The sequence below is a fragment of the Coturnix japonica genome, chromosome 4, assembly GCF_054131305.1.
Source record: "Coturnix japonica strain WE chromosome 4, WE-NBRP24, whole genome shotgun sequence".
In the NCBI taxonomy this organism is placed as follows: Eukaryota; Metazoa; Chordata; class Aves; order Galliformes; family Phasianidae; genus Coturnix; species Coturnix japonica.
This window is the reverse complement of record NC_140666.1, coordinates 50,334,261-50,361,175: the sequence shown is the minus strand read 5'-3', so window position 1 is coordinate 50,361,175 and position 26,915 is coordinate 50,334,261. Positions and strand designations below refer to the sequence as shown.

At 41.1% G+C, this 26,915-nt stretch overlaps 1 protein-coding gene across 9 annotated transcripts in view; it reads right to left on the bottom strand.

The window, feature by feature from the left end:
- Positions 1 to 26,915, bottom strand: part of WDFY3 (WD repeat and FYVE domain containing 3) — a 127,505-nt gene that overhangs the window by 78,633 nt on the left and 21,957 nt on the right. For all 9 annotated transcript variants that reach the window (XM_015861628.3, XM_015861632.3, XM_085545156.1 and 6 more), the window contains exons 2-8: positions 21,829 to 21,923; positions 20,238 to 20,447; positions 14,473 to 14,596; positions 7,470 to 7,579; positions 6,271 to 6,432; positions 4,764 to 4,956; positions 1,907 to 2,093 (exon numbers count right to left, since the gene is read on the bottom strand). In XM_015861628.3, coding sequence (XP_015717114.1) covers positions 1,907 to 2,093; positions 4,764 to 4,956; positions 6,271 to 6,432; positions 7,470 to 7,579; positions 14,473 to 14,596; positions 20,238 to 20,417 — 956 coding nt within the window. In that variant the 5' untranslated portion in view covers positions 20,418 to 20,447; positions 21,829 to 21,923. The remainder of the gene's footprint in view (positions 1 to 1,906; positions 2,094 to 4,763; positions 4,957 to 6,270; positions 6,433 to 7,469; positions 7,580 to 14,472; positions 14,597 to 20,237; positions 20,448 to 21,828; positions 21,924 to 26,915) is intronic.

The window sequence follows — 26,915 nt, the reverse complement described above, 5'->3', positions numbered from 1 at the left end:
CACATTCATAGCTGATAATTTGAGTTAATGAAATAGTCTTACTAGTAACAGAAAACCTAGAAGTGCACAGCCAATTATCTTTTTTAGAACTACAGACTCTTATATAGAACTCCTAGAGGGTAGAAACTGCTCACATCTAAACCCAGATTATTCTCCTCAGTTCCAATCAACTGCTTACACATTCATATCTTTTTATCTGTGTATTACTGCTTCAGGAGGACAAGGCTAAGGAAGACAGCATGAGCAAACAGCTTTCTCTTAGTCCCATGCAAATTGCCCAGCCAGGGACCATAGGTTACATCCTGGGGCTGTGGTAACAGGGCAGAGAAAGGCAGCAAAGGGGTAGTTGGAACAAGCAGCACATCTGTCTGCACAGCTCAGCAGGAAACCAACTGAACCAAATACTCAATTGTTATCCAATCGTCTCCTGCCTGGGAAGGCACTTGAAAGTCACCAAAAGTTTCATTGCATACTGAGTGTCTACAGACCTGGGAAGAAAGCCAGGGACCACAATCTCTTACTTGCTTATGCAGTGTAAGCAATATTTTTCTTCATACTGATGAGTTCTTTCTGCATCCTGCATCTTCTTCGCATTGAGACCCATGGTTGCACCTCACACCACCATTACAGAAGGACTCAGCCCATCCATTACTATCATATGGAATCCTCCAAACACCCTGCCCTTTCATATCATTGAGGTGAAAGTATACACTCTCTACCTTGTTCTTCACCGGTCTCTGGCAATGTCTTCTTAAGTCACTGTCTTCATATGCCAGCTCCAAAGCCTTCCCCTTCTTTGAGACTGGACCCCCATTGCCCACATTTCATACTCCTACATGATAGTCATCCTCCTAGCAAACTAGAAGACCTTCTTCCAAGCATTTTTTGCAAAGCTTTTAGCAATTTTTCTGGAGACAGCTCACATAAGAAGTAAGGATAACACATTTCTGTGCTTTAACTCTGTCATGTCAAATGACCAACTGGTGTGCTGTGTGACTGTGCTCTCCTTTTTCAGACATACAGACACACTCCTCTACATCTTCTACACCTGCCAGGGAAACTCCACTCTTTTGGCTGAAAAAATGAGCAAGCTCAGAAGAAAATCAGTTTAAAACACTTGATGCACAGAGGATCACTTTTGTGCTTGAAAATGAAACTGCAAATGACAGCACATTCCTAAAATTCTGCTTAACCTCCGGCTGACAGTCTTGAGAAAACAACCAGTTTTTGATACATAACAAAGCATCCATTCAAATAATTTAACTCATACTCAGAACCACAATTTATACTAAAAGAACAATAACATAACATGTATTGTAGTGATTTCAGCACAGATGGTAATTTATGCATGATTCTAACTGTCACTGAGGATTTCATATGCCACGATAAAGCCTGGTATTCTTCACAAACTAACAAACAAACATAAAACACAGCACATAACAGAAAATTAAGTTCTAATATTTGGGTACAAAAAACTAACAACTTCGAATCCAAAACAAAAAACAGAGTTATCTCTTACCATTAACACTTCTCATTAATGGCTATTACAGCACTGTTTCTAACCATCTTTGACTCCCATGTACGTGATAAGGTGTACATTCAGATTCCATTTCTGCATTAGTATCTTGTGTTTAATGCTAACAAATGCCAACACCAATGGTAGAGTACGTGCTTTCTTCTATCATGCAAGATGATTTAGTGAAAAAACAGCACCAAGAAATAATAACCTAAACAGTGTCGATTCATAGCAGGAGAGAAGCATGTAACTTGATGTTTTGGTCCTAATGTCATCATTTCATAGCAACCCACAACCATTATTTTCCATTGACATCCACTGAACTATTCTTGAATAGGAAATCTTTTTTAAAAGAGCGCACAGGCATCTTTCTGCATTCTTTTTACATACCTGAGGAGGAGATCGCAGAGGAAGTTGTATCCTTGCCATATCCTAAAATCATCCAGTAGTGTTTGTGATACATCACTGGAATCTTTGAGAAAACAAGAAAGCCCAGCAAACATCTCAACTATTTCAAGGGGAGAAAGGTCATCAGACTGCTGCATGTTCTGAACACACGTGGACAAACATTCTTTTTCTGGAAAGAATTGTAAGAAATTTATTATTTTAATGGTGTTTATCAATTAAATGAGAACAGTTTCTAAATTAAATGTAGCAAAAATGTAATAGTTACTTAATTATCTCTTAGCATGCAACATGTAACATGACAGAATGCCTAGACATAAGTAAGATTCTCCAGTTGCTTCAGATCCGATTCCTATCCTTTTTCTGCCAGCCCTGTCCTCCCTTGGATAATCTTTACCACCTCAAGAAATGACTGAGAAGACAAATATCAACTTTTATTTGAAAAGTTCACCTGAGAAAATCAGTCAAATGAGAAAACAATGTTTTAACAATTCTAAAAGATCCTTTTCTGCATTTAAAAACAGCTATAGAAAGCTCCTGAACTCTACTATACTGCTGGTGTTAAGGCTGGTGTTAAGTACAGTTCTACACAGAACATTCACTGCATGGTTCGCCTGTTCAGTAATAACGTGGCTGGCATTACATACAGGCTGAAAGAATCCTGAGGCAAAGCAGACTGTCGCATTCTCCATATCTCTCGTGTTCCATTGGTACATTCTAAAAACCTTTCCCAAATCTTTACTTGGCCTTCAGGTTTCAAAATATATTCCTCTTCAGTGACTTCCTATTCAAACTTTTCAGAACATAGAGAAGTGCAAGTATTTCTAGCTAGGTTGATTAGAAAACTTCCCAGAAGTTCATATCAAAATACAATGTGCAGTGAGCAGATGTTTCTTTGCGTGTGAAGAAAAGCCTTAACTTTAACATGAGTGTCCTGACACGTTATTATCTTTTAAGTCAGGTTTAGTTTAATGTCCCATCATAAATCCAGAAGAAGTTTGCTACAGTTTTATGTAAAATAATTATCAGCTTTAAAATCCAATTTGAAAACACTTAACCGATGTCTAATTTGTGCTTCTAAGAGATGCTGTACATTCACTTCTTTCTCACTGGAATTGAAAAACTGCTGCTAGTGCAAGAAAAAACAGAGATTAACATTTACTGTGAAGTATGCAAAGACAGGGTGACATCTTTCATAAACTGCCAAAAAGGTTTTGCAGCACCTTGTAAACATTTGCTTGTCAGGGTGTGGGGAAACAGTGACTTTTTCCCCAGTAATCACAGACTACTATAATTTGTGGTAAGAATGTTGGCTCATTGAAACAAGTGTTCCAATTGAAAAATATTTATATGCATTTAGATGGTGCTACTGTTTGAAAGCCCTAAATACAATGCAAGAAACATGTTTTACTAAATTTCATATCCCAAAACCTAAATATCTCAACACTCATCCAATTTCAAAGTAATGCAACACAATTATTTTCATTCAGGTATTTCTTCTCAAAGCTCTTCCCATGTATACTGTCCTCTCTTGACACCAGCTGTCATTTCACTTTGCTCTCACAAGTCCTTTGCCACTAACCAATGTGACAGCAGCCCTTCTGAGGCAAACACTGAGCAATTCCTTGTAAAGATCCATCAGAGGTAAAGTATTTGGTAGGTTAGATTTCAAAATTTCTCACCATCTCTCCCCGTATGCTAGTTTCCCTAACAAAAACAGGACACTATTTCCCTCAAATAAGACCAAGAGATAGAACTGAATGATTCTGGCTGCTTCATTCTATCGGTGGCTGTCACACCAGTGGCACAGGAACTGAAAACAGTGCCCTGTTGTCACCTGTGTCACCTGTGGGTGACAGCCAAGCAAAGGTGGGAGAGCCCTGGGGTAGGTGCTAGGGACAATGTTTATGGGCTTGGGAAACAGGCAGGTCCGGCTAGATGCAAGTTAGCTGTTCCAACACACCATCAGTAAGCACTTGGGGGTTCCACACTCACACCAAGCTCCCTCAAGCATTTCCTAATGTCTCTTTATTATCCAGGTTTCACTGAGTACAGGGAATAACAGCCTCTTCATGTCCTGGATAACAGTGTAAACAGCAAATTACTGGTGGCTATATCAGTCTGACCCAGTACTTCCTGCAGAAGTGAAAAGTCAGACAAAGAACATACTCTCAGCATATCCAAATTAGCTCTCCCTGATTTTCAAATGTGCCAGTATTTACTACAGGGCAGATGCTTTTCTGGGTTTCTAATAGCTCAAAATGCATCAGCAGAACACTCTGAGCTGGTTCATTTTCCTGCAGCTTCCACAGGTATTACTACACTTAGGTTGCCAGCTAGAGCAGCACCTAGGCAAAGCGGCTGTACATGAGGCATTGCTAGCTTGCCTTGCCTCTGCAAGGGACTGCTGCTGTTAATGCAAACATCAGGCAGAAAGGAACAAAATTCCCTTAAGAATTAATGCAAGCAGCAAAACAACAAATCTATTCATCTGCACAATGAGCATTTTTCAGTAGAAGCAGTTACTGAAGTTGCTCAAACAGTAGCAACAAGGAGACAGAATCTGTCTTCCTGGTTATCGGAAACTTTGCAGCAGAGCAATAGGAAAACACTGCTGTTTATCTTTAGATTGACACGTATGAAGAAAAACAAACTGAAAATAAAAACGCTCTTAAATGTTACACGTACTTCAAGCCTTATATCAAAAAAAAAAAAAAAAAAAAAAGAAAAAGAAAAAAAAAGTCCTGTGAGTTTCCCTTGATCAACAGTTTTCATGCCTATTTCACTATTAGCAAAGCAATCAAAGATAAATAAATAACTAATATTGGAGAAAGACACATACCATGAATGTATTTCACTACATTGACACTAAGGCCGTGACGCGATATGGTCATCAGTACTTCCCCTGCACTCTTCCTCCAAGGCAGATTATAGGGAGGGCACCATGACGTTATTGCACTGAATAAAAGCTGCAGATCATCCTTTTGAGCCAGTTCTTCCGCAGGGGACACAAAACTGCACAGTTTTACTAAGATCTGAAACAGTAAGTCAGTAAATAAGTCAGCATTATTATCTTGCTACTGGTATTGCCATTTCTTTCTAGACTTAGGAAAAGTTAAAACTTCCTTCCACATAGCGTGTATGTTAAAGAAGCAATGTGCTGCTCTCCCTTTGCTTATTAATTTAAAATAGGAAAACAAAGACAAGGTTATTCAACACATGGCTACTTCAGGTCTCAATTCAGTTGAAGATTACTAGCAAAACATTAGCAGCAGAACCTAAATAAATCTCTCAGGTGAAACAGCATGTTTGTTTTGGGAACCACTTTCTTCCTTCCTTCTATAATACAGTCATTCACTGATCCACAGGTTTTAAGTCCTTCTGTGGGCCAAAGGCTCTGAGAGGCAAACCATAACATTCCTTCATAATGCAAGGAAGTTCACTGAAAAGCTACTGGCAAAGCAGCATCTGTACCTTCTCTGCCCAGAAAATTTAATAGGGCTACAGTGTTGCAGTAGCCTTTCCTGAAAACCCGCAGCCTGGATCTGAATTGTCAGATTACCTTAAACAAGACAGCATGCAGCAGTGCAGCCTGTCAGTACACTGCGTGCTCTCTTCTTTTCTAAGGATATTTTCTAAGGACATCTGTTGTCCACTTTCTGTCTTCCGCAGGAAGCTGAGGTTCTCCCTCAGAAAACATAAGATTTTGTAAAGCTACCAGCAACCCGAGGAGGCACAGAAGTTAAAACAAAAGGAGAGCATGGGGGCTATCTGAAGCCTCACCCACTTCAGCTAACTCATTGCAGAGTACTACTTGATGGCCCTTGATGAGGGACAGAAATAAGCAGAGAAGTAGCGTATTAGGGGAACAGCATTTAGGTAACTTCTACCATGTTTTTAACTCTGCTGACTGAAACACAACAATGCAATGACGTTTACCCTCATATTTAAATTACTTACTTCCTAACGCATGGTTTACTTATTTAAGCAAAAGGAAATCAGGATATGTTAAATTAACTCACAGATTATTAACAATACTAATACTTCTTACTATGTCTATTTCAATCAACAATGGCCAAAGATGACAAACATCAGATTAAAGCAGAGCAATAGCAAATGCTTTGCTCCCTTTAGGCAGCTGTGTGGAAGAGAAACAATAATTTCTTTTGAAGAAACACTTGCTGAGGACAGAAATCACAGGACAAACAGGACAGGACTTTAACCTCATCTGTGCTTCCAGAAACTCTAAGCAGTTTGCAAAGCATCAAGTGAGAGCAGTTTCTGGAGATTTCTCATGAAGCATTTCCCCTCTTTTTTGCAAGATCTATGACCTATTTTACCTTTCTTACCTGCACAAAGACTTTCTGTAGCAGCGCTCGGCGCTCTGCGAGAGGTAGCTCATTCTGTGCTCCTCCAACTACCTCAGGCACATGTGGAAGGTCAAAAAACAGATACAGACATTTAACGAGTGTGGAAGGCACTGACATTGTAGTCATGCAGTCCACGGTTTTCTGGAGAGAAAGAAAACAGAGCAAAACCACAGCTGAGCAGATTATTATATCCCAAATGTTATACTCCTGTAATACAGTTGACTCAAACACTGTTTTTTCCTTCTAAAACATCTGAGCTGTCCAGGTGGCAGTACAGATTGACCAACTATTTGCAAATGCCTACCTAAATAGTAACCTTAAAAATAAGACCCTAATTTTATTTATTTTTTTTTTACACAACAACAGCACCTAACAGCCACAGTCAAAAGCAGTCCCTGCACTACAGATACTAAAACCAACAGCCTCTGCCAATAGGAGCTTGCAAGTTGATTACAACAGGTTCAGCCAAGCCCTCACAAACTGGCTATTTAACAGTAGAAATGGTGCTGGGCACACAATTAGTCAATTCATGCATCTGGATGGCAAGAAGGTAGAAGGAGGAATATGGAGCAAAGCAGAAGAAAATTAGAAAGCATCACCAATAAGGAAAGCCAAATTGGGCAGAGGCTGATGACATACTAAATGTATGGCAGATGACATGCTGAGTTATAATGGCAAATTAGAGCAGAAAGGACAAACCACACAGCAGCTTGTATGTTGCCACAGATTGGTTCTCTAATGTGGGCAAGGAGTGGAACCAAAGGCAGAATTAGTAATGTTTGTGATACCATTTGCTCGTCATGGCTTTGGCTTCCCCTTCTAGTAATTCATGCTACATAAATTATGGGGCAGGCACGTATTGAGACTGAGTGATTTAGGTAGTGCACGTGACACAGATCTCTTTGGAAGCTAAGCAAGAGCACATTCAAGAAGCCATTGGGGAACAATAACAATTGCTTGCAATAATTCCAACTTCACGTTCCAAAAGAATGATTTTTAGGCAATTGAAACCACAAAGAACTGAAGTGGAAACTCTGTGGCACCAAAGCAGAAAAAAGACCTTAACACAGAAAGCAGTCTAGAACATCATTTAGTGTGTGTTCTCACAGTTCATTATTGTGTTTCTTGTGTGTCTCCAAGACCACAACTTCCATTAAGCACTGCTGCTTAAGACTAACCTGTCCTGATGAAGCTAGTAAATTAATTGTAGTGAGCAGCATCCAACCTCTACTTGCTTCTTCACTTTGATTGATCTCCAGAAACTGGACGATGGCACGACTTGCAGCCTCTGTAACGGGGACAAGGTTAAAAGAAAGGAAAAGAAACAAAAATTCAGTATGATAGTCTGCAGCATGGAAAACTTTCAACAGTCTGTAAACTAAGCATGAATTCAGCTCAGCAGCAACGCTTGCTGGAAAAAAACATAATAATAATCCAAAAAAAAGGAAAGAAAAGGACAAGGTTCAGGCCTATTCTCTCCCAACACACCATCTTGTCTTCCACGTGCACTTGGCTTTGATGCTAATCAAGGCTGTAAAAAGTACATTTTAAGTATCATGTTTTCAACCAGTAGTCAGGTTGTGCAGTTGCATGCAGCAACTTTTCATTAAGTATTTTGGCTTTACCAAATACAACTTACTCTTTTTCAGGTGTATTAATTCACTATCACTTAGGAGTTTCAGTGGGAAAAGCTGATATTTGTGGTCTGGGGTGGGGAAGAACTGCACTGAAACAACAGTATGGAGAATAACTGGACAGGACTGAAGGGAAAGAGAGATGCAAAAAGACAAAAGGAATAAGAAGAGGAAAATAAAGGTAAAAAAGAACAACTTCCTCAGCACCATCCTACTGGATTTCTGCAAGATGAAAATGCTAAGAACTTATGGTTACTCAGCATGAATAAGGGACCACTTTTGGAATGAGAAGTGATTCTATACCAATGAGAGCATAAGTTAAATATTCAGCCTGGGAAATAAGTTATCATCCTCAATAAACATGTGAAAAATACAATATGAACAAGAATATAAATGAACTGAAAATGAAGTTCTAATTCATAGCTGTCTACATACATGTGTGTTAAGACATCTATAATGCCAGGAATGGGGAGAGCCCATAATACTTAAGGAAAATCTAGAACCGTTTTACATTAATACTGCACATCAATCATCTTCAACACTTTCAGTGTCAGCCAAAACAGAAAAAGAAGTAATATTGCTGAAAAGAGGAATTACAATGAAATTACAAAACAAGAAAAGTCTGAAGCTGAATCCAACTTTAATCTTGTTTTGTCTGTTCTGTCTTCTGTCAGATTCCCCACAATATACCTGCGCATGAGCATCTTCTAAAGTAAATGCATCCCCCTACTTGAAACTTGTTGGAGAACATCTTGAGCATTATGTCCAGTTTTGGTCCCACCCCAGTACAGGAAAGATGATGATGAAAAGGAACTCAACAGAAGACCACCAAGACACCAGAGCACTGTCCTGTGAGAAGAGGTTGAAGAACCACAATCCACTCAGCACAAGGAGAGAAGGCTCTCATGCCCACAGAGAGCAGCCCCAGTGCTGACAGCAGGGATGCTACGAAGAGCTGGAGCTCGGCTTTTCACAGAGACCCATGACAGGAGACCTTCCCCCCGCTGTGGGCGGCCAGACACTGTGACGGGCCCCGTGAGATTGTGCTGGCTCCAGCCTTGGAGGTTTTCAAGGCCTAAGAGGCCTTGCAAAGAAAATGTGGTTTTCACTTACGTCCAGGAAAATCAAAACAAAACTTTTAAAGTCATAATCCGAGAGAAAAATACACAGACAGATTGTAGGTAAAAATTAATACTTGTTTCGGTTATGTAAAGGCTGTGTTTGAAAGATTTTGTTTTAGCAGCCTTATTTTGTCTATACAAACCACCAGTTTTCCAAGTCTGGGACTAAAGTAAAGGGAGGCATTCACCAAATCCCCAGATGGGACTGACCAAATTAAATCAGACAGGACTTGCCTTCACTTTGGTATTACAGGTTCTAAACTGTATACATGCAGCAAACAGCCACCAATCCAACCTACCACGCCAGGCAGGTAGTTTGTTTTCTCAAATGGTCCTAAAAATTGGCCATAAACAGGAAAGACTGGTAAGAACAAACATGGTACCAATAGCCTCCTCGGACACAGCTTTCAAAAGCCACCTGTGAACACAGGCTCTCTTGGTATCTTTGAAAGGGAGAGACTGAGAGGTTAGGTATGTGCTTCTGAAAATCTGCCACGCTGCTGGCATTCTAAACAGCAGAGCAGTCAAGCACTATAAATAGTCACTTCAAAACTGTCAGTCTTAATTGAGCAGTACCTAAAACACAGACAGCATTTTAAGTGCAGGAATACATTCTTTTGTCATCTGCTCTGAGTAAATGTGACAGCACTACTATTCAGGATTCGCTTCTGTCGTCAGCACTAACCTTACTTTATTTTGTAATTTTTCCTTGTTTTGCAGTGTTCAGAAATCCTTCTGGTACAGCATTCTGTGCCTGACCCAATGTCCTTAGTCCTTTAACTTCTGCATAAGAAACCGCAGAAGCAAGGATTTGGATGTGATAGCTAAGAACAACAGCAAGGGAGCAAAGAGATAAACAACTAGAAGGTAACACCTACACATAAATATCTTGACAATTCTACAGGCATGGTGGATAACTGTGACCACAGTTATGACCACAGTGAGTATGGTAGTCAGATTTTTCAACACTGAGCTGGTAAATACAGGAAAGAGGCTTGGTAGGATACAGTGATCAAAGAAATTTCATACAGAAGAGGCAGCAGGGATGCTTTGTGTCTTGAACTTCAGAAAAGCAGCAGATACAGGATAAGCTCTATTCAGATCGCTAACAAAAGCAGAAAATCATTCCTGCCTGTAGCAACAGCAGTAAGGATTATTTCAACATTTACATAGATATTCTAGCAAGCAGAACAGTATCACTGTACTATTTTGTACTGTATTGTTATCTTTAGTATAGTATTAGTGGCAAAAGCCTAGGTGGGTAAGTAAGGAAAACATTCATATGCACACAAGAACGTGTGTTGGCAATGGGGCTTTTCATGGACTCCACTGCACTTCTCTACAAGGAGAATACCTGGAAATACACTCAGATGCCCAAGGAAGCATATAGTTTCTGTGGACCAATAAGTAAGAGAAGCATCAACTTAAACTAAAGAGGCAAGAAACCTTTGTTCCATCAGGAACAGCGCAGTGCTATCACAAACAGGAGATATAAAGGGGCTGATCCTTTTGCTGTGTAAAAGAACAGGAGGGCTGCTCAGCAAAAGATAAACAACGGTGCCAGCATTTAGCTTCACTAACCCAACTGATAAAAGAATGAGCTTTCCAGGCTGTCCTAGAAAGGCACTCTATCACACTTCACTTCATGTAAGATTAGATAAATAGCATCTAAGATTAGTTAAAAGGTTAACAGAAAGAAATAAGATGCAGCAGTCATTGTCCAGGACTGATTCCTCGTGGCTAATAGATAGGGCTCTGCTTCCCCTTTGGAGCCACTTCTGTAAATTCAAAATGCAATCACCATGTAAAGCTAAGTCACCTACGAGTCAAGGGGAAAAGTGAAAGGAAGAAAACATGATGATGTAGTCACAGCAGGTCAGATCACCTTCAGCCTACTACTCTCTGCTCAGCAGACAAACAGCCAACTTGCGTATCTCTATGAAGCCCCCTGGCTCGTCTGTTAGCAAGAAACAGCCCCAGTGCTTCCAAGAGAAGGAGACGCTACAAATAACGCTATCAAAAAACTTCAGACCTCAACACGGAAGGAGCCTGAAAGGCCACTTGTAGAAGATATGTATTTGTAAACTGCCATCTACAACATCTAACAAAAACAAGATGCACTTGGACAAAACAAAAAATCATTTAACTCTTACTGATTTAAAATAAACACTCAGTTCTGCTGATAGTGACAGACACCAACTGCAGCAAAAAAAAAGCAAAATACAGGCAGGGTTTGCAGATCAATAGAATTCAAAAGGGAAAAATAAAGGCAGACCCTGTCAGAGGCTGAATAAAAACCACTGATGTGGTTTTCTGCTATATCTAAGCATTGTGACAAGGAATGTTACCAATTTGGACTCCTGACATGGTTTTGACATAAGATAATGGTTGCCTTTAACCTTGTACATTAGAGAAATGCATAAGTGAAAATATATAAATATATATATTTTTTTTACTGGTCAAACGGTTCGATTAAAAAAGGGAAAAGGAGGAAAAAAAAATAAAGTGTAAATAATAAAGAAGCCATTTCTGAAGGGAAGAAGGGATTAGTTTAACAGTCTTGAGTCATGGTAAATTAAGTGAATTTAGTATAAACTTGTAAACGCTGTGACATATTAACAGAGAGAGACTGCACAGCAGCCAGCTCTGCAGAGAGGGCCTGGGGGGACCACCCCACCCTGCACCAACACAGCTGCACGCCTTCAACATACATACAACTTCTGATGCCTGAACTCATTTTTGCTGCCATTTTTGCCCCAGGCACAAATTACAACAATAGGCCAAAGCTACGAGAGCACGTTGTTGAAATACCCAGGCTATATATTCATTTTATCTTGCAGCAGCGGTGATAAAACAGGAAGAGCTTGCCTCCAAGGTATGTGTTTTGCAAAATGCAGAAGATGAAGTGCTGCTTGCTCCCTGTCATCTGTAGCCAAAGTGGCCGTTAGCAACCACATTCATTCTACCAACATTCCAGCAGTCTCTGCACCCTGTCTCAGTGATCCATCTTTTCCAACTCAGAGCCAAAAGGTTTATTTCAGAACAGACTATGCAAGAAACGGAGATTAGACATCCATCTTAGCATAGCATCACCGTGATCTTTCAGTTAATTCAGGCATGAAATGGGATGCATTTGTTGAAAATGTGACAGCTAAAACCCTCAAGAATACAGAGATAGCTATCTTAGCTGTAACCCCACCACCTTCCCAAACAAAGTAAGTTGAGGTGACAAAAACCATGCATCAGTCCTCATAGAGATGGTGACTGCAGTCACCTGCAAACCACTTCTCCACAGGACAGAGTTCAGTGTGGAAGACAATCTAACAGTTCTGATGTCCCCATCTTCATTGCTCCTTGGTTATATTCATACTGGGGAAGCAGCACAGCTGAAACTGTAGTTCAGCACTCCAATGGCAGTGCTAAGAGACTACGTAAGATAGAATGCTGGCACAGTTACTACTGCATCATGAAATGCTGTTCCGAGAAAACAATTGCAATTTGCCAAGAGTAAGTGAGATGTGTCTGTGATGGCAGGCATTATTCACATAGCTGCTACTTTAATATTTAAAGATCCTGTGGAAAAACTGCGCTGTGCTCCATCATAAGGAAGAAGAAAAACAGGTAACATTTATCATACCAAGTTCCCAACTAGAAAACACTGCCAACTACATTTACATCTTTAAAGAGAAAAAGCAAGTTCTTTGAGAATTCCTTCCCTACTGTTAACTAAAAGGGAAGTTCACTTTTAATAACATTTGTGGGGAAATCTTGTATCTAAAAACAAGCTCAGCAATTTTGCTCATTTAAAACTGAGCACTTCGTGCCATGAAAACTTACATTTGGATACTCTCAGAGATATTTCCCACATAGAACTGTTACTCTAAAAGCATCCAGGAAGATACAATTACCTACTAATAGCTATTAGGATACACTGTATTGTTTTGTTCAAAGGACATTTACAATATTTAAGTGTAATTATTTTGTCTCTGAAAGAAAAAGTACTTTCAGAAAGCCTGGAAGTTTGTCTTTTCAGTGTTGCAGGGAACATTCACCCAGCTCTAAACAGTTCAGCACAGCAGCACAAAATCCGTGAATTTTAACAGTTTGTTAACTGGGCATTGACAAAGCAAAATGCAACACTGTGGCCTGGCCAAGAGTCACAAAGCAACTGCATGGAGCTACATACAAGGGCTTCCCACACTCAATCTAAAAAAGTTGTATCAACAGTAGTGATGGCAGTCTTAACTATATAAAAAAATACATTATTGTTTCCCTCCTAATAAAACTCATCATATTAAAGCTTACAAGAGTACTAACTTGTATTTTTGAGTCACGGTGGTCAAGTTCCCTAGCAAAGAAAAGAACAAAAAGGCCCAAATCTCAACAAAAAAATCTAGTCTAACTTCTGGGGGCTGCAAGGATGAACAGTGGGCCAGCAGCTGGGCAGAGATAACAGATGAAGAACTAAAGAAATAAATGGCTATCCTTAGCAAGTTCCAGTAGAGACGTGTGACAGGTGCTCCTCAAGAAAAAGAACATTCAAGCCAACACCACCCTTCTGCTGGCTGGACATTCATGTCTCTTACATACACATGGACACTGTGCTCCTGTTTTCCCCATTTCCCACAGGTTCTATCTGCTGTAGCTGTTTGGCCATCCAGAATACTTTCCTGTTATTCACTCTACTTAAAATGGAATCAAATTACAATTAGCACAATTTGTAACTCCTGACATCATGTGTAATACTCTGCAGAGCCTTTTCTAACTTGCTATTTCCTCATTTGCCACCAAATCCGAACTGAAAAGCCAGAAGAGAACTTAAAATTATCTGGAAGGTTCATATTGCTCAGAAAAACCCTTGCCAGGAAACAATGCTCAGATAAGGAAGTCAAAGAGGAAGGTTACGGCAACACACCTTCCCAGCACATCATCCTCCAATATGCAGCTTCCAGTGAAGCAGTCAGGGTTTGATGCACCAATGGTTCAGTATAGAACTAAGTCTCCCTCTGGCATTCAATAAACAGACCTTTAAGAGGGGCCAAGATGCATCTTTTCAGTGCTGGGGATGCTGGTGCTAATGTGCTGCTCACCATAATTCCACATCTTCCTATTAGCTACTAGACCAACAGCTAATTTAAAGGTATGATTTAATCACAGACATATCTGAGGGACAGCACAACACCAACAGACACATAGAGCAAGCTGCAGCAGCCATCTCCATGATCTTTTGTGTCCTACCAGTTGAGGCAATTCAGTGTACTCCGATCTTCAACACATCACCAAGTCTGTGGAACTTGTCTTATACCCTATGCAGGAGGACCCAACCTGCCTCATTCTCTGCACCCAAAGGAACAGAACACATTTTCTCTGTTAAGACTTTAGTGTCCACACTTCATCATGGTCAACTTTTGTCCTCCATGCAGTACCTGTGGATTTATTCGATGCTCTCCGCCGAATCTCAGTCACCATCAATCGTGACACTTGAGTAGTGAATTGCAGGAGATCAGAAAATTTTTCTGTCATTGTACTTGGAGGAGCATTTCCAAACACCTAAAACAAGAGAAAAATAGATAAATTTTAAAAATTGCCCTATTTACATGGTACCACTTCCTCCTTGCAAACAGAGGGTATCACCATTGAGATCATTTGTTTTCTACTGCATTATTCCTCCTTGCACTGTTTTTTCCACTGTGCGCATTATAAGATATACATGAAATTATGCCATCATATGGAGAGGAAAGACCCGACAAATACAAGGGGAAAAGAGAACCATGAATTCTCTTGCCAATGAAGAACTCACAGTGTGGGAAAGACCACACCACACAGTAAGCGATCCCACAGGACTTCTGTTTTAAAAGCAACTGTTTACTGGACCAACATATCCCATGGGGTGAACTCCAAGTACAGAATGATAAGCATGAAATATTCCAGAAGACACTACCCAAAAGCGACTATCCCAGGAAGCCCCATAGGTCCCACACATCCCAAGGCTTCATTCTCCTTTCTTGAGATCCTCCTTAACATGACAGCAGTAGTCATTAACATTTTTTTTAATTAATTTTTGCTTAATTCCACTAACTTACCCTTCATGATTAAGTACTGATTTGATGATAAAATCATCCTCTGAATCACAGTTAACAGGGAGATATTTAACTCTATAGAACTGCACAGTTATAGAACATTAAATTATCTTGGAAAAGATTCAAAGTTGCTTAGGTAATTCACTTGTCATAAAAGACTACACACAAGGAGTCCCTGTCTGCTTATCTGAGGTACTCCTCTTTCCTCTCTCAAAAAAGGTCCCAGGAAAGGCAAGAGGTCAGATATTAATTACTGAAAGAAGTATGCCATCCACATTCTGGTACCATTGCTTGTGTCAGCGCTGAAAAAATACAATAGCCTCCCGAATATCTGAGTATCTCAATACTTCTCTGACTCGACTTTTTTTTTCCCCCTCTCATGGGTAATAGCATATCCTGTAAGAGCATTGCCAACAAGCCAGGGTACTTGGATAACATTTTCTTTTTATTATTATTTGTTGTTTTTATATTTTTTAAGTAACATTTTAGATCAACACGTCATATTCACTTCTCAGCAAAGGAATGAAATCTTCAACAGCAGATTTGGACTCAAACGCTACTTTAGCCTCTTCTCCTTTTTGCCTTTATCAGTGCTACTGTTGCAGGTGAGCTGTTGACATACCTTCTGAGGTCACTCAGAAGTCTGGGCACCTCCAGTGACATCCACAACATCACAGTGAACAGGGATGCAAGGCAATTGTGGCACTGAGTAGCTTTGCAAATGACAATTTACTGAAAAAACAACCAAACCTTTTAGCAGGGGGCTGGACTCCATGATCTCTCTCTTTCTACTCCTGAAATTCTGTGGTTCAATTGTGTGTAAGGTTTTACTTCTTACTCCTTCACTCAGTGTCAATAACTCTGGCATGTTAGAGAACAGCCAAAAATATTTCTCCTGCCTACTTGCATTTCAAAGACATGCTGAAACAGAGCCAGAAATACAAAATTAAACACTCTATTTCTGCACTATAAAAATAGTTTTCACCAGAAACTTAGCTGTTCCTCGCATTGGAAATTTCAGCTGCCATTACCAATGAAAAAAGCAGCCAGAAGCCCAGACGCTGGAGGCAGATGACTGAGGTCAACTAACACCTGCAAACTGGGACTGCAAAGAAGGGAGCATTCCTGAATCATTCACAAAACTGATAGGCTACAAAAGGTGAGGAGAGCCCCATTGCATTCATGTTCCCTGCTATGATCTACTCAAGACCAGTCAGACTAGAACACACATTGGCAGAGTACCTCACTATTGCTTACTGCCTAAAGCTCAGACCAAGGAAAGAGGAAAATGGATTGGCATTCTGTCTGTTTTAAGATGGCTAATTGTCAGCACATGATAGGAAAGGCAGAGCGTGCACAGCTGCAATGAAAGGCTGAATGAGGAAATCTGGTTTTGAACGTTCTGCCCCATAACCGAGATTGCACTAAAATAAGTATGCTGGCATACTCCTTGACTAAAGGCAGTAATATAAATGGAATAGGATATGAGGCATTTTAACAGCGAGTTGTCTTTTTTTAATAGCAAAAGGCGTGGTTCTTCCAAGAAAATATAAGCAATTTACCATATTCAAACATTGCTTATTCAAAATAGCCTCTCCATCCATCCATCCATTCACTTCTTTCATCTACCTCAGGGGCCTTGGTACAGCACCAGTCGCACTAGGCAGGGCATTGTGACAGTGCTTCTGAGAACAGAGCTCATATGGACGCATATCTCTGAAAGGAGGCTTTTGAAAACTTTTCCAGAGGACAGACATGTACCAACATAGCTTTTTATTACTTCATGATTCAATATTTCACAAGTCTCCCTGAACAATCAGGAAACAAATGTTCCAAACACCCATTTATTAGCAAAATAGTAAAAAAGTTCAGGCTGCAGCAAGCTTCAGACATCCCACATTTATAAACAGAAGGCTGCTCTAGCTCCTCTGGATCTACTGATTAATAATCCTCAAAATAATCAGACAGAACCTCATTCCACACAACACTTCAGCTATCTGCCAAATCAATCAGTCTTAGGTGGTTAAGCAAAAAAGCACCTGATTCATGAGCTGCTTGATGCTGGCCACGTGGACGTCCATGGGAAACAAGTTAATGCCTCACCCCAGGTCTCTGCATCCAATAAAAACCACCATTGTGTGCTCAGCTTAAGGCAGCAGCACCAGAAGTACACAGTCTACCTTACACAAAGTAACCGAATGATTCAGGATCCAATTCAAACCAAGTTATTCACTGATACCATGAAATGTTTGCACCTATTATCTTTGAGAAACAAGATTTTTTTTTTTAAAAAAAAAAGGAATGTCTGGCAATGTTTTGATGTTTCCTTTCAACAGAAATAGGTCCCACAGGAAAACCACCTCCAAATCTAGTGTGCATCAAGCCATCTCAGAAACAACATCCACCAGTTCTTCCACTGAACATGCAATGTAAGACTTGGAATGAAAAGAAACATTTCACCCCTTCTATGTTCTTTTACTCCAATCAATTTCTGACTTGGCCTTATTCTGTCTTGCTAAGCTAGTGGGATTTTCCCAACATAACTGACACTCCAAAAACCACAAGGCTAGATAAGCCAAGAAAGCCACCTGCAGACCTTAGGCATAATACTCAAAAGAAGGTGGAAGCATTAAGCAGCAACCCCAAAAAGAGAAACTACAGAAGTCAAAATAAATAGATGACATTGCAACTCTTCAACTTCTTGCACACAAGAAAGCAAGAACGAATTTGTGCAAAAGGCAAGGGGAAAAAAACCTGCAATAGGTTAGAGTGAAATCAGTTTTGTTTGTGCTACACTTACAGTCTGTTGACAACTCATAATGGTTATCAGTGACCGAGCAATAAGGAAGTAAAAGAGCACAAATAATATGTGCTTTCACCATTGCACCAGACAAAGGCTCTGAATTTACAGAGATTGGAAAACAAAAGGATCTCAACTGTCAAAGTCCTCCATTTGAGGAAAGAAGGACAACTTCAGTTCAAAGCTCACCAAGGAAAGGAACCAAAAGGCTCTTCGGGGTTTAGAGAACTAAGAGCCTAACAACAAAGTCTGGTGACACGTAGTGGAGGAGAGAGACGCATAACTTAGGGAAGGAAAACCTGAAAAAAACAGGGAAAAAGTGCATCTAAGAGAAAAGATTAGCCAAAATGCCCTCCCTATAAACAGAAACAGCAGAAGACATGCAGACCATTTCGAAATCTTTCGATTTGGTGTCTGAGAACAGGTAGGCAAGAGCTGATTGTGAGTAGAAAGAAACAGTTAGTGGGTTTGGGTTTGTTTCTTTTTAAGAACATAAGCTGAACAAGAAACAGTGAGTGAGAATAAATGATGTAAAGACATGGAACAATTAAAATTACGATTTAACAGGATTAAGAAGGGACAAAGAATTATGAGGGGTAAAGACAGAGGAGGTGGAAGACAGAGGAGTAATAAAGAAAGTTAAAACTTCCTTTTTATCTTAAATATAATCAAGGTCTAAGGAAACAGCGCCCTATACAAGTAGGACACCGACTGCTGCACCATACTCCTGCAAACTCAGCTGTATCACCAACTGGGGTTCCATACCTACAGTGCTATAAGTAAACATTACCACAGCCCAGGAACAGTTTCTCTGCCCACAGATTACAATGCAGAGCTGAAGTGAGTACAGTGAGCATCCTCCCCCCTCAGAAGCATCAGCCACCTGAAACCACCAGAGGGAGAATTCCAGGTGTAATTGCAAGAAAATACTATTCACAGGCTCAAGCCAAGATTAAGACTCCACTGTGCATGTTTGTTAAAAGGAAAAAAAAAAAAAAAAAAAAAAAAATTAAGAAAGTTCACGGCTTGAGGCCATAAAATCCAGGCAGATAAATTAAGGAGGAAGTGGGTGAGCTGAGTTTTTTTTCTCCTGGACTCACACAACAGGTTACCTGCAGCAATAGGAATAAGACCCGAAGGCAACAGAATTACATTTGGGGGGGGGGGGTTATCTACTGAAGCATGCTCTAGAGTAGCCTGAAAATCCTATTGGCACTATATCTTTTTCTACACAACATGCAAGCAGTCAAACAACACCATCAAAAGTTGTATGCCCAACAAAACATCAATCTAGAAAAAGAACTGGATTTCTAATCATGTTTTTCCCTTTTGTAGCTTAATCAATGATTCCGCTTCTCCACAGTAGCACACACAACCAGAAATCCATCATTCAAAAGGAGATTCAGTAATAAGAGCTTGGGTCACAGCAGGAAAAAGATAAATGCAGATCTCTGTATATACTGCACAATCCCAAAGCCTAAAGCCACCACTGAAGTTATTAGGCTCAATGAAGCGGCAAAGGAAGCAAAAGTGATACAAGGCATGGAGAGGATTTAGCTCCTTTCAATGCCAGTGGCAGCAGTCACAGCCCTGCTCCAAGCTATCTCCGTGCCTGAGCACAGGGGGCAGTAAAATAGGAATGTCACTGCACATGCAGCTACTGGATCCTTGCTGAAATCTCCCCTTGCCCAAGAGTAAAACAGATTCACACAGGGAAAAGGCTGTGAGGGCAATAGGAATAGAGAATTTATCACACAAGAGAAGATAAAAAATGTTCAGCTTGCACAGCCTTGCAAAACCAAATCTGACAAGAGAGAGTATGATGGTTATCTCTAAAAATGCATCACTACAGTAAATGTCAAGAAGGGAGAAGTGTGATTTAGGCTCAAGAAAAGTGATGGCACAGAAACAAATGGGTACAAACTTGCACACAACTGAGCTTAAGCTAGAAATCACCTCTAAAAGAGGAGAATAGAGACTGCAGCAGCTGGCATCTTCACCCTGGAAAACATGTCATAGGGTACTCTGTCTCTCAGAAGATAAAAGTGCCTATAAAAACAGTAAGCTGTGCAGGAAAGCTGTCTGAAGCTACATCCCGCCATGGGCTGCATCTCAGAAACAATCCTGACAGAAGAAAATCTCCAGTGATGGGTTCATCCACATACACAACACACAAGGAAAAGATGGAAAAAAATACAGGATGCCAACAAAAGAGCAAGTTCAATTCTGCTAGAACCAGAGATCCTGGGGAAACGCAATAAGAGCAGTTGGTTTCAAAAAGGAAAAGGCTCTCACAGACTCTCTGCCTTACCCTGTTAAATACCGGCAGCATCATGTATAGTTTTTCCTCCTGTTCTTTCTGGGTCATGTGCCGGGGCGGGTGGCAGAGCTCTGTGAAGAGGCGCCGCAGGTGCATCAGCCCCAGCGCATTGTCCTGGGGGCTGCACTCCTCCTGCCGGGGCCGGCCCATGATCCTCTTCACCATATTCATCCTGACTGGCTTCCGGAGCTCCCCTGCGTCCTGTGCCGAAACAAACACAAACCGCTGAGTGCAAGAAAGTCAGGTGCCATCCCATCACAACACCATCCTGCAACGTGAGCTACTCCTCTGTACCTGAGACTGAAGTCTGCAAACAAGGATCTCAGAAGAGAACAGAGTGGCTCAGAGTAGATCAATCATTCAGAAGTAGCCTGCTGGACACTACTGCAAAAGGGACCATTGTCATGCTTACCTTCAGGTTTGGGAAGGAGTGAAGGGGAACAGAACATTATTTCTATGCATGAATTTACACAGTGTCCACTTCTCACTGCTTAAAGACTGTTGAAAAGCTGAAGAAGGTCAGTAAGAGTGGTAAAAATTATTCAAGGATAGAAAATGCCTTACAGCAAGAAATGTCAAGAAGTTGATCTATTTAAATTACCAAAAAAAAGGTTACTGTGAAGGGTCAATTATGAAAAGGAGAAGCGATTATACTAAAGGTACTGCAACTGGAATAATAGAAGGAAATAGCAGTTACTGAGGAATCATTAAACCCGGAGACAAAGTCATGGAGATGTGGCACTGAGGGACATGGTCAGAGGGCATAGTGGGGATGGGTTGGGGTTGGATTTAACCATCTTAATGATCTTTTCCAATGTGCATGATTCTATGTAAAAGCAGTTCTTTGAGGAATCCCAAACCTTTACCCAAACTGTTCAGACTGTGAGTAGTTCTCCCGCTATGACAGCAGGATAATTGATCTAAATAAAATATGGAATGCTGCACCTGAGCCAAAACCTTGCTGCGTGAGCAGTGGGGGAAGGGGGAAGCTGTATTTTACTGTTATTAAACTCTTTCATAGATGATACTTGAAATTTCTTTTAGTGACTCACAGAATGCTGGCAACTCCATTTATAATATACAAAACACTCTGTCATCCCACCCACTGCTGCTGTTGACTTTTGCTAGTTCTGCCAGTTCTTCTATTAAATCAGCAATATCCCGTGACTTCATTTAGCCTGAGCACACTCTGAGAATGGCAGTTCGCAGTGCTTCAGCCACACAGCTGTACTTCAAGAATTGGCCATTCTAACATTGCCCAAGAAGTCCAACTTAAAGGTGTGTGCTGTACATACCACTCTTGGAATTATGCCTTAAATGAGTCCCACTGTATTTCTGTCAGAAATTAGTGCACGCATGTATTTTGCAGATGCATTTCCATTTGCCTTTACATCAATACACAAAAACCTAAATTTAGTTTGAGTAGAGCAGTTTTAAATTGACAGCGTTCAAGTGGTGCCCATGCTAACCCTGTTTCTAAGACAGCACACAAAATGCCTCACACAGGACCTGGGGAGGAACATGGTAGTTAAAAGCCAAAAGGTTGTTTCTACAGATGTTCTCTGGTACTCGCAGCACTGACCTCTATAGCATTCCTGGGATCGGGGCCAACAGCCTCAGGAAAACAGAGCCCATTCCTATCTGAGGTTCCTCTTCAAGAGCAATGCTGTCCATTCACTGGAGAAGGTAAGAAAAGAACAGAGGTTAGAATACAAACATGCCAATAAAAGCAGAGCTTTGCTATGCTGCAAAGAGCAATTTCTCCTAGGATATGTGTAAAAGCACTGAATTCAGCTCTGATTCTTAACCCACTATCTTCAGCACCATCAGTGTGGATACCTTTGCTATAGTAGAGACATACTCCACATCAACAAGGAACACCTTGTAGCAACACAAATATACATTTTGTGAATCTTATTTTCTACAGTAAAAATAACAACAAAAAAAACAGGAGTGAAAAGCAGCAGCATATGATCAGTGTGCCTTCAGAAGGCTTTGCCAGAGAGGTGGCATTCACACAACTCCTGGCTTAGAGGGATGTGGTGCTTAATGACTATACAGTGTTTTGATCCAACCTCACTTCAAGCACTGAAAATAGAAATCAACATGTTGGCAGGTCCGTGAGCTCAGCAGTAACAGCCTCACCTTTGTATATCATGAACAAGTTCTTTGGTTAGGAACTATTTGTTTGGGTTTTTTTAATACAGACAATGGAAATCTTACGTATGGACTGCAAATCAGATCAAACTGCATTTAGGCTAGACTTAATTAGCACTGCCTATATTGCAAAAGCTCAACTGACCAGTTGTTGTGCTGCAAGTACCCCAACACTGTCAGCTTGCTTGAGCAGAAATCAGAGTGCAGCATCAGCAGTTCCTGTGGCTTCCATCAGAAGGAAAAAAAACAACAAATCATCACTATTAGGAAGTGAAACCACAGAGACTGCTTCTGACACCCCTTCCACAGGCACTGCTTACTCAGTGTGAAATAAGAAATAGGGAGAAATCCTGTGGGAGCACTGATCAGGGTCAGCATGCATCAAGCCACCCGTTCTACGAACACTTTTCACAGCATGGAGCACCTTGTCTCCTTAAGTCTTGATCCCTTACATTGCCCTGCTTCCATATTAGAAGCGCATCAGGGCCACATTGACTTAAGAAATACCTGGTCACAGAATGGGACAGCTCTGATCCACAGTCCCAGAACCAAAAGGCACAGGGTACAGGAGGGGCTGTGTAAACATAGCTCACAGGAGCTGAAAAGCTCCCTCAGTGCCAAAAATAAACCACTCCCACTTTAATTATGTCAACTAATCTTTAGGACCAGCCAAACTCAAATTCTCTCTGTTGTCATCAGCAGAATCACCAACAGTGACTGCAAAGCCAATGACACGCCCTATTTATTCCACAACAACAAGCAAAGAAAAGGAAGACGGTGGCTCAGAAAAATGTGAATTTTGAGTATGCCAGAAGTCTGACATCATCAGAAGTGTAACTAAATCAAGCAACACTACAGCTCAGTTTTCAGCATCCTGGTCACAACAGCAATGCCCTGTGAGCAGCCGGCACAGCACAGGTTCTATCGGCCTCTTCATGTCCCCCCTCCAGGGAAGTGAGGTGGCAGGCCCACACATATCCAAGCACACAGAGAGCAGGGACAGACAGCAGCACTGTCTTCCCACCATGGCAGACATGGACAAAAACATTTCCACACATTCCAAGAGCAGAACCATTTCTGGCCAGTCTCCACAGCATGGCCTGGCCTGGCCTGCTTCCTTGGTTCCACCCAAAAAATCAACACCTCTGGGAAATGCAGTGGTGCAGAAAACAAAACCCTTCCGCTTCACTGTTGAGGCAAGGACCTGTGCTCTCCCAACAATCCAGACTCATATTCATCTATCTTAAAGAACCACTTGGGCACACAGCAAACAGCCCTATCCATCTACTCCTGCCCCTTGTGAGCACAATAGAGCTTCCCTGGTCTCACAGAGGGCACCCATGGGACTCTGCAGCCATTCTACACACGGACCTTCTGTGGCTGCCTCAGCCACAGTGTACCAGGCAGAGACACGGCACCTCACTCGCTGCTGATAGCTCTCTTCTTGGCAACCTCAGACACCCCACAGTAGTACTGGGGTGTTCAGCTTGAACTGGACTGATAAAACCCTAACTGACGCTTTGCAGTGATTTTCAGAAGAGTTCGGGTTGACAGGCACTCCTTGAAGAGCTCACTCACATAGTTGGAATTATTATTCACAGTTATTCCTTCTCCTATCAAAAATGTTCTTCCAGCAGATGAATGATTTTCTTCTTCTGGTGTTATTTGAGCCATGCAGTGCATTGGTCAGCATGTATTAAACTCAAAGCACCTTTGGTTACTTGAAAAACAAATTAAAAATAACAGAGGCCAATTGAACCTTGACTGCAGCAATTCCAAACATTTTTTCTTCAGAACTGGTAGTGATGAGTATAAATTCACTTCCAGTGATGCAGAAGTGATTTCTGGCTTGGATAATGCCTATCAGCTGTCACAGCTTCTTCCTCCCTGTCCATTTCAGTACTTTGCTGGCTCTGACACAGAACACTGGCAGCACTGCAGTGACCTCCCAGGCACCGGTTTCAGTTCTATCCCTAATTTCACAGAGGATAAATATCTCTGTACTTTCTAGACACTCATTTATGAAACTCCAAAACTCAACACAACTTGCTGCTTCCCTCAGCAGACATCCCACAAAAAGCACTGGATCTCAAATCACTCTATTCTTGGAAAGAAACAGAGCTAGAACCACCATAAAAGCCACTCATTTTCCCCCTCTCGCTTCTGAAATCCATAAAAGAAACACAAGCACTATCCAGTTCAACTATATTCCCCTGACTTCATCACTCAGCAGACAGCGGAGGTTTATCAAGTTATGATGTGATGTTGCCATCACCATATAAAAAATGAGAGCCCTAAAAATACCATAAAAATATTTTGTTACATACCACAGGCACCAACAGAAACCTATTCAGACCTCAGGAGCCTTTTCACGTTGTTACATACATGTAACTAATTGGAAGGAGCTGACGGGAAGTGCTGGAGTGATCTCCCTGTCCTTACATCCTCATACAGAGAATTCCCAGGGCTGGTGGCCAGAATGCAATGTTTGCTGACCTGTGCCCACTGCAAATCTTGCACCCCTTCAGGTTACCTTCACCTCTGCAAATTGAGTTCAAGTGTTTTGTGGACGTGCAGCATCAATCATCTCTGCTGCTCTGTGCAGCATCTGTGAATGGAGCTGCACAGGAAAGTATGCACTGGATGGGCTCAGTTTGTTCTCCTGATCAAAGCTCCATGGAGTACTGCTTACAGAGCCCCAGTGTACGGTTGGATTTGGCTTCCAAATGCTTCCACTTGGTGGCCTGTGGGTATCAGCACCATGACAGTGTGGGGTGATGCAGGAGGTGTGGGGCGATGTAGACTTTGGCTGAGCAGCATTCATTGATTTCTTTGTGTAAGCAGGTATGAAAACGCGGCTCTGGGTGTTACTTCATCCATCTCCAGCTTAGCACAGGACTCTGCAGTCCGTAACTAAGTGTTGTCTCTCTTCCCAAGAGCAGGAGTAACACAGAGCAGAAAGCAGGGAAGCAGCCCATATGCACAGGCAGAACAACACAAAACTTCCACGCTTTGGCTTCACAAACAATGAAAGTTAAACACTATCAACTCAGACTTTTAGAAAGGAACACGGAAGTCAAGGAAACGAAGCAGGTCTCATTCAGTTTAGGCAGGTTCCGTGGGACTGGCATGGTCTTGTCTCAGTGTTGATGCCGTCACTTAGAGTCACAAAGATGTAATGCAACCCCTGATCTCTGTCCTTCCACTGGAAGGAAGAAGAAATGCTCCATCAGTTGAGCATTTACATTAAGCCAAGGCCAAAATTACACTGAGAAGAGGAATAAGAAAATTCTAGCATACGCTCGATTATTTTGCTCTTTAATTACTTCCTAATTAAATTTGCAAGCTTTGATAATATCTGCACTTCTATAAGCTGATGTTCCAAATGGAAATAAATGCTAATTCCTTCTCAGAATGAACCATCAAAAACTTGTACGTTTAAATAAATTAGGAGAACTCATTTCAAGTTGTCTTTAGAGTATTCTCATGTACTGCGTTCAATCCCTAATTTACAAAACTCCCTGCCAAGGAGACACGAATCCACTATCACTCAGACCGTCTTCTGCTCTTAGGAGCAAAACATGTGCTTCTTGAAGAGAGAAATCAGAATCTGTCAGGATTAAGAAATTCACCTCGAGATGCTCTCTATATAGATACATTAAACTGACTCACACATCACTTGCAGCATTAAACTGAAATTAATCACACTGCTTGAAATGGAGCATTATGCTTTTAAGCAGTGGTTTTCAAATTCAGTCATTAGGTCTTATTACAGCACTGACTCCTATCATGGAAATGCTGGCTATTCTTTGCATTTAAGTACAGACCAACACGGGTTGGAAGACATCCATGAAGGTGACATGCTTCAGCCTTGGCTTGGCACAGGGCCAGCTTAGATCAGGTTGCTTGGAGCCACATTGAACTCCAAGCATCCCCAAGGATGGGAATTGCACTTCCTCTCCAAGAGATGGGCTCTGGTGCTTGGCTGCTTATCACAGTGTAGGTGGAAATTTTTGTTGTAGGTGTTATTTAGCTTGTCAAGTGCCTCTCATCCCTGTGCAAGAGGTACAGCCAAGAGGTCAGACAGACAAGCTTTCTACAGTGGTCAACCCTTCTGAAATCAGGGTTAGCACTGATGTACATACTTGAAGTTGATCAAATACCCACAGAGAAGACAAATTAGACCAACCAAATATACATTCAAACAACTCTATATTACTTAAACAACCTTCAATTTTGTGTATGAAAGAAAAATAATAATAAAAAAAAAAATCTTCCTGAATGAACATAACATTCTGCTTCATCAAATCATAATCCAGTACAATAGAGAGGGATTCTATTCATTTCAGAAAGTTAATGCCTTGCTAATCCTTTAGCTCTCCATGGGAATAAATACATATCTAAACCCTTTGGATACAGAGACAAATCCTGATTACCTAAATTTCTGAAGCCCGGAGGTCAGCTATCTCCCTGAGGACAGAAGCTCTGGCAGCTATGACTGTATTTTGAAGA